This window comes from Clavelina lepadiformis, chromosome 8, assembly GCF_947623445.1.
Source record: "Clavelina lepadiformis chromosome 8, kaClaLepa1.1, whole genome shotgun sequence".
Lineage (NCBI taxonomy): Eukaryota > Metazoa > Chordata > Ascidiacea > Aplousobranchia > Clavelinidae > Clavelina > Clavelina lepadiformis.
This window is the reverse complement of record NC_135247.1, coordinates 7730375-7739276: the sequence shown is the minus strand read 5'-3', so window position 1 is coordinate 7739276 and position 8902 is coordinate 7730375. Positions and strand designations below refer to the sequence as shown.

General features: G+C 35.9%; 1 protein-coding gene across 1 annotated transcript in view; it reads left to right on the top strand.

Annotated features, from left to right (window-relative positions):
* The first annotated feature begins 1916 nt into the window (after positions 1-1916).
* The window catches only part of LOC143468305 (protein GPR107-like), a 29913-nt gene continuing 22927 nt past the window's right edge, over positions 1917-8902 (top strand). Inside the window, exons 1-3 of the mRNA XM_076965433.1 lie at positions 1917-2056; positions 4450-4572; positions 6703-6753. Coding sequence (XP_076821548.1) covers positions 1973-2056; positions 4450-4572; positions 6703-6753 — 258 coding nt within the window. The 5' untranslated portion in view covers positions 1917-1972. The remainder of the gene's footprint in view (positions 2057-4449; positions 4573-6702; positions 6754-8902) is intronic.

Here is an 8902-nt window from a genome sequence, read left to right as displayed (position 1 = left end):
ATATCTGCTTGCTTGACTTTGTCCAACGAGATTTAAACACTTAAACAAACATTGAAATGTTTAAAACTCTTTGCTTTGTCCAACGAGATTTAAACACTTAAACAAACATTGAAATGTTTAAATCTCTTTGCTTTGTCAAAGCGAACTTTCCATGGTCTTTTTTTAAGAAAAAAAAACTTCAACTTTGTCAAGTCAGTGTCTGCCAGAAGGTGTCTGCTGGCTTGACTCATGTAAGAAATATGGCGTCCATAACTCCGAAAGGGTCTAGGCCAGGGGTCGGCAACCTGCGGCTCCGGAGCCGCATGCGGCTCTTTCATCCTTCTGATGCGGCTCTTATTAATTTTATTGCTACAGTAGAAACAAACAGAAGAACACTCGCGTCTTTATCTCACTGAGCACATTATAGTAATCACATTAATTAAATCTTACTGAATTAACTGCTTTTATAAATGCGACACATGACAGTTTTGTTACAGAGTGTCGTTTTCGTTTTATTGTGAAAATAGTTTTGCGGCTCCCAGTGATTTTTATTTTGTGGAATATCGGTTAAAATGGCTCTTTAAGTGCAAAAGGTTGCCGACTCCTGGACTCTAGGCCTAGGGCCTAGGCTGTTTCTATTATGGTACATGCTTTGGCTACAAGCTCAAGTCCTCTCAGATAGGCAATAACGGTTGATCGTTAGACTTAGCTACGCCATCGCTAGACATGCTATGCGTGTTTCAGAATATAACTTATTTTCGAAGCATCTGCACAGACAGGAAAATTTTAGGCTTATACCAGTAAATGTGAAGTCTTGGATTTTAGTCCTGAAATGCAGTGGTCGGCAACCACCGGGCGGCAGCCCAGTACCAGTCCCTGAGGAGATCGTTACCGGGCCGAATTACTTTCCAATGTCTGTAGTGCAATAAAGTTGTTGTATTTTGTAACCAAAAAGGTATTGGAAATCCGCGTTAGTTGATTTATCCCAACTATATAAGGAGATCATAATGAACGTATTTGTTACATCATAATGTGTAATGGCTGCCACAATTTTTTGAAGGCCGGTCTACGAAAAAATTTAAGTTTTAAACCGGTCCGCAGTTCACAAAAGCTTGCCGACCCCTGTGTAATGAACTATGGTTGGAAAATTTGAGTCCTTCCTACACTGTGAATTTGCACCGTTACCTACGGAGGTACATAATATAGGGTTACCATATCTGAAAAGGCCAAATTCCTGACGGTTCCAATGACCATACCTTTCGCGACACCAAACAAGCGCTATATGGCATTTTGCAGTAGCTTATGTTCTTACATCTTACCAATCCAAACGCTGATTTTTTTTCGCAAGACAGCATCACTGTCAAAGAGAGAAAAAAGCATAGAATGGTCCCATTTGTTTATTCCAGCAACTTTCTGTTTTACTAATATTAGACTTTTTTCACTTAACTAAAATAAGACCAATTTGGCTACATAGGCTACACTACCTAAAAGTTAATCACTATATAAAGCAAACTTCAAAACTGATTCTACAAAATACACTAACCCTGTCGAATGACTTGAAAAATAAAAAAGCCAAATTCGCATATAATTACCAAATAATGAAAATTACTATGTCACAAAGCAAAGTTAACTGAAAAATCACACTAGACTAGCTCTAGCCTTTTACCCAATAGGCCTAGAAGTCTGTAAAAAGTTGAAATTTTTATTTTTACAACACGTGTACATTATTTCAGGTTAAACTCAATTTACTAGATGCTAGAATTCCGGACATTAGAGCAATTTTTAGAATTATTTTCGGACACAGATTTCAACACCGAAATTTCGAACATGTCCGGGAAATTCCGGACATATGGCAATCCAAACATAATAATACCGGAATAAAGTATAGCAGTGGAAAGAACATATTTTTAATAGTCCTAATTATTTTTTTGAAGGAAACTTGGTTGAAAGGATATTGTGTCAAACACTATAAGAAATCTTGTATATTGAATCAATGGAAACTTATCACTGTATGTTCTTGGTGTTCTGTTTGGCACTGCATGCAAGTCAAGGAAAAATTTATACCATTGATTTAAAGGTAAGTCCTTGTCTGGTCTGCATTTTGTGGCAAAATTTGTCAAGATTTTGAGTGTACAGACCCGCTAAACCCAGGTGTGCAAAGGCTAGTCAAGTGTGCACCTGTTCAGTTGTTCTTCAGTGCATATCTAACACTTACATACAGAGATTAATCTAACATCCTATCAAAAAACTCTGTAAAACTGATAACTCTTCATCGATTCTTATCAAAATTTGGCCTATCATTATGGCAAAATGAATGAAGCCAACTTTGCTCATTCTCACGCTTCAATGATTCTAAACACTTTTTGAAGCTTTTTTGACTTTTTTGTTGCTATACTTATGTTACACTTGTTTTTGCCCTGTATCTGTTACGTATCTCCCTTGCGGCCGATTGCACGTTTTCGTGGTTAATTAAGCACATGTGTCTTTTTATCGACGTGTGTCCGACAAGTAGTTGCACGGACAGTTTTGTATTGGAGCTCCTGAAATGAGCTGTGTGAACAAAAACTTGACCTAGGTCAAGTAACTAGGTAACTAGGTAACCTAGGTAACTGCTTTTAAATAAAAGATGTGCCTGTAATTCTAAGAGTGAGGACAACAAAAACGTAACACTTATGTGCTTACTTTGCATTTAGTGCAAAGCGCTTTTGATAGAGAAAATTTTGTCAACCAGAATAGCTGATAAATAGACTCTTTCTGAGTTACTGCTGCCATTTTTTGTTACCAGAGTTACTGCTACGAAAACAAACGTTCGCTACCGTGCACGATGTGTTTTTAACATAACACGACTGTGTGTCAAAAGTTGTTTTCATACTCTTAATTGTTAACAATTACAGGTCCTAACGGTTTGTTACCAGAGTTTTCGATTAAATTCGTCCTGGCAATGTTGCCACCTGTGCACTTTATGACTTCATAAGCATGATTGTGTGCCAGGGAAAGTATTAAGTGATCGATGTGCAGACATAAAAAAAGACATGCAAGTAATATTCGAGTTACGATTAACAGAAAGTTGCGTTTAATTAAATCTAAAGATTTGAAAGCGTATCATTATCCATTAGGTTTTTGCTCTTCCTGTGTTGCTTATTAGTCCGATATTATTTGGAACAGGTTGTTTATTTCCAGTATTGATAAACGAAAGCTTTACAACTATTGTAAAATGGCCAAACGTAATAGTAATTGCAAATTATATTTCTACGCAGTCAATATTTTAGGAATATATGTATATATAATTGTCTGCATTGAGGTAGGCAGTCGATAATTTGGAAGTATCGTTGGTATCAGTACTTGGCAAAAGATGTCCAGCTTATTGGCTTAAAACATGCCAGTTGGGTATAGCAACTGTCCTATCTTAATGTGCATTACCATAGAATGGTATAAACTTTAATTACGTAAATCGCTTACCATTTGGCTTTAAATGTTTTTGTTTTGCTATCACAGCATATGTTATTTTTTAATAATAGTGTTGTAGTAATGTTGTTTCTTGGCAAAGCAAATTTGTATCACAATATTCACATACAAAAACTCATGTTGAGTATTGGCTTTTGATATTGCACAGTATTTGCCGCTTTACGACAGTATCATACTTGAATTTCACAACAATAAATATCCATTTCAACAAAGCAATATTATTTTTATTAAATGTATTCTTGTTTTATGTTAACTCCAAGGAAAAAATTATTCACTGTAATTGCCATTAAGCTGACTTGTTTTCTGACAAAATTTTCTCTATATGTTTCCTCAATGTAATATGCGACACACTTTTTGTGTAAAGCACACTGCGTTTGTTCTGAAATCCAGAATCTCCGTTTGATAATAATTAATGCTTCAAATGGGTCAGAGTCATATTTTCTGAATTTGATTTATGATATGAAGAACAACTTAAAGTATGTTGTAAGCTCTCACTTCATGAAATCTCGTCACCTGATAACCTTCTGCAATTCTGATAGAGCAATAAGTATTAGCGAAGAATGGTTAAAACATCACAGTACAAGCGTTTTTTCTGCAAGTGCACAGTACCGGTAGGCAGCAATTTAGCCTAGGGCCGGTTAAAAACAAACCTGGAAAAGAGAAAAGGGGAAATGGGAATGTAGGAGAAAAATAAAAGGTAAATATAGAAAAGTGTACTGCATAATATAGCTTCGCAAATTTGCCAAATCACGCAAACTTTATTGGAACGTTCAAAGCTGCATCAAGAGTCAAGTTACGTCAGGATTTTCAGTGAGGTAAAGTCTTTCCGGTATCCCGAATTGCTCCGACCCTGCTTAAGAATTAAGAAAGCTATATAATCACCTTCATTTTTTATTCTACTTACGTTTACACAGTTCAATCACCACTAATTTTTAACCATAGATTGTAAAACAAATTTAGTGCGTATGTAATGTAACTTTATTGTTGGAATGATGTTTGTTTTAGAACCAAGCAAAAGACGTGATACCACTTTCCACATTTGGGTACTTGCCTGGTGGATCCCTTGAGGTAAACATAACATCTCTGAAACTTGCGGAACATGAAAGTCCGACGAGTGCATTCAAAAAGGTGATCTAGAAAATATGCATGTTGGATAAAAGTTATGTTTTTGAATTTTGACTTGCAGCTTTTTGTCAAACATGTTATTTTTATGTACTGTAATATGTCATTGCTATGAAACTCCCATATAATGAATAATCACATGTGTTAGATGAAAATTGTCGTTGGGTTGGTTTTGTATTACTTTTAATGCATTTCAACTAAGGCTGGGAATTTAGCAGTTTTTCTTCAGTCGTTAGCCATATGGATGGTATTAGCCGTTAGCTGCCATAGCTAATAAATGGCAAGTCACATTGTTAATTGCAGGCAAAACTACTGTTTATTTCGTAATATGCTTAGTGGAAAGTGTTGTACTGTATTAGCAATTTATGTCGTATTATACTACAGCGTTAATCAGGGAAACAAACTATTCAAGCACTAAAATGATTAACACAACAACGCCTTTCCACAAGTCGATAGATTCCGAAACAAATTTTGCTCTAAATTCTCTCCTATTTAAGTTTTCAGCTAATAGCTAACAAAATGTTTGGTTGCAAAGAGCTCATAGCCGCTTGTGGAATCGGTTATTTGCTGGTTAAATTTTCCCAGCCCTAATTCAAACTCATTTACAGTAACGGATACGTTTTCATATTGTAACTGATAAATTCTCCAGTACTTCTGAGACATAGCAATATAAAACAGCACAGTCGTAACGGATCCATTATTTTCGTAAAAAATCAATTGTTCACATTACTACGAACAGACATAGGTGGATCTGGAAAATTTTTAGGGAGTGGTTCAGTTCATCTGAAGTTTTGAAAATGGTGTTTCCCCAAGAAACGGGAATTCTGCACAGGTTTTTTACTGACTGGTTTATTTACTTTCATATCATCACCCATTGTGTATAGGATCCCTGTTAAAATTGGCTAAAAGAACACATGCAAATCTACAAGGGTTATTGGTTACCAGTGGTAACACGTTTCATTGAGTATGGAGCTCATTTGCAATTGATAATAATTTTGCAAAAAATGGAATGCGATTTCAAATAGATTTTTTAGGAATATTCCAGTAACAAAATTTAGCTGTTGTTGAAGTGTCATTTTTGTATTATTTTAGATTGCTAAAGCCAAGAAATCATACACGATTGATGTATAGATGATAGTGCTATAGGCACCGAACCTGGGTATACAGGGTATACCGAGCACACCCTGGCACACAGAATGATGTCATAGCACACCCTGAAATACAATACAAACAAATTGTCCTGCTTGCATATCTTTGAATTTGAACAAACTTGAAAAGTTTCACAATTTATCTAATTTTTTTTAATCCTTATCTGTTTGTTTTTTACAAAGTATGCGAACGCTTATCTACTGTAGTATCCTTCTTGCATTATGATATCACTTTTAACGCTATTTCGTTAAAACAACATGATTTCGTAAACACAGAAGAAAGTGCTTTTTCACCTCACAGCAACATTGCTTTCGTAAAAAGGGAAAAGAAAAAGGCAACTAAGTTTTTTGCATCGTTTTCGACACGTTTTGTAGTATGATAATTGTATTTATTGACGCTAATTGAATGAATGAAATTATGAATACAGCTTCGAGTATAGGCTTTCTATAGTGGATGCATTGTGACCATTATAAAGTTAAAGGTTACTACAGGCTACAGCATTAAAAAACTTTAGACTGGGTACCAGGCTTAGTAGAGTACACTCCTTGGCACATTGGATGGTGACCGAAACTGTGAGGCTATTATACTATTGGGCCAATGACAATTGATAAAAATCACAAACTGGTTTCTAACTCCATATCACATCCAGTCATCAAGGGCATGTTTTAAATTAAACAGCCAAATAACTAAAAACTGTAAACAAAGCCAGTGACATTAACATTAAACAAGTACTGTGTTAACTATTGAATTAAGAAAAACAATTCAGAATAAGAGTCGGTATTCTGGATTCGGTTGAACGGTTCCAAAATAGAACCCATATTAAATCATTCCGAATTGTCCATTCCTAAGTTCACAGCAATATTCATAGTAATATTTTGCATAGTTTTACTCTTACTTCTAAAGAAGTTTTTAAGTTCCCAATGCTTTTTATAAAATTTTTCATGTCTTCATTTATTTCAATTTAAATCCAAATGTTTTTGCATGCAGGTAGGATTAAGAATTGACAAATCAAGCAGTGGTGGACGAAGTGATTTCATGGTATGTGCATGTGATGAGTGTGATTAATAACTTGCGGTGGTCACTAAAACATCATATATATGTAATGTGTTAAATTAATGCTTATTTGTAATTTGCGGTGGCAGGTTGATGTTACTGTACTTAGTGCTTGTTCATAATTGAACAACTGTGTATCGTATATATATAAGGTAAAGGTTTATATGATCGGACAAACTCCATTGTGCCAAAAAATTTATTCATCTTTACAAATTTGATATATTTTAGTTCCTGAACAATTAACAGGGCGTATCCACTTGCAGCCGGCCTCGTATGAGAAATTCATTCCAGGAATTTGTACTACTGACATTATGTAATGCTTGTAATGCCAGCAATAACACAGATGAAATATATATAATTCTGCTCAGAAAGAATTAGCAATGTATATAGCAAGTATTGCCTTAAAGCCAATAGATGGAGCATAAATACACCGCTCTTCTTGTAGGTTGCTGATACATAGACCCAAATCAAGAGTGGTACAGCACCTGTCTGGTGTCACAATACGTAGACTCACCAAATTGGCACTGTCATAAGAGGTGTTATATGTACTGTGACTGGATGTGTGCATCGCACACGATTGGACAATCTTTCTATCCTCGCAAGCATCCAACCTCCTTTACTTCGCTGCGTTAGAACCACTCTTGCTCGCTAGGCAACAAAGCCATTCCATATGCCCCACCCGAAGCTTTTTGCCGCAACAAATAAGTTACCCTGACAAGTAAAATCAAGACATCAACCGCTTGCTGTTTCCCCATCGCCACAAGGCTCGAATGAATGTAGCTTGTGCGAAACTTTGATTACAGTCAAGGAGGGCTGCACAGGACACCAGCCTCACTCTCTCTTTCTGGAATTTCTGGTCCGGTGGCAGAGTAGGGCAGGGGGAAATGCAGGTTCATCGGCCAATGTCAAAGGACGATATAACGTCGTAAAACAATAGAGAAACACCTTTTAAAAAGTAGGTCAGTACGATGCATGTTGCTCAGACCGCATATGGCGAGCACGCTAAAATGTAAAAATTTTGGTAAAATGCTAAAATTAGAACATTTTTTGGCAAAAAGATGGCCCCAAATTCCCTTGTTGAAGAAAATACAACCTGTTGTGATAGCTTTTTTGAAGAAGCTGTTGAAAGTGCTATTGTGTCAGAAAACTTTGGCTGAAAACATGACGTTAGTGTGGAACTATAGTCGCTTGGTACACTGGTCAAATGTAAGTTTTTCGGCCCAACAAATACGATACTTGCACTTGAGACATGAACAAACTAGTCTAGATTCGTTCATGAGGATTTAGAAATTGAACCTTGGAGATGGGTAATGTTTAATTTTCTTCTAATGTTATGCCGTCAAAATGCACGGGCTCGATGAGTCATCTTTTATAATTAAACAAGCAAATTTTTGAAGTTTCTTGATTTGATGACAACTTATGATCCTGTCATGATTTAATCCAAGAGCAACTATGTGTTTGGCGTGATATGTGATAATATTAAAAACGTGAAAGTCTTTACTATGAATTTGAATGAAACTACTGACATTTCAGTTCATGAGCAGTTGTCCATTTGAGTAAGATTTATAGCAGCTAGTCTTCAGGCTACTAATCCGAAAGCAATTTATATCCACTTCTTAGCCCATCGGTTTAAATCAGAAATGTTGGCATGTCTGCAAAAATTTGATTGTGTTTCAGAGTTTTTTGAAATGTTGGAAACTCTTTGTGTTTTTTTCTGAAGGAGTTCTTCAGGAACCACTATCTTTGTAGAAGAACAATAACACAAGGCCAATATTAAAGTACACCATCTTAAACAATTGTGCTACATTCAACGGCTTTCAAGAGACGATGCAGTAGCAACTTTGAAGGATCAACTGCAGCACATGTTGTCTTCTGAAAGTTTATGCTTTCATGCCCTTCACAGTCAACCATGCATTGCTTTGCATATCAGCAAAGAAGCCATTCTTCGCAAAACCTGGAAAATGACATCAAATTTTACATGATTGTCACTTGCAGCAATTTCACTGTATTGCTACAAGCTCAAAAGAGCTTCTTCATCCATGCTTTTCATCACTATCGTGTAAGATTTTGTCATCACTTTCCCTCTTTTATTTTTTGAAAGTCGTTCTTCTTACATAGAAAGCAAGGCGGTTTA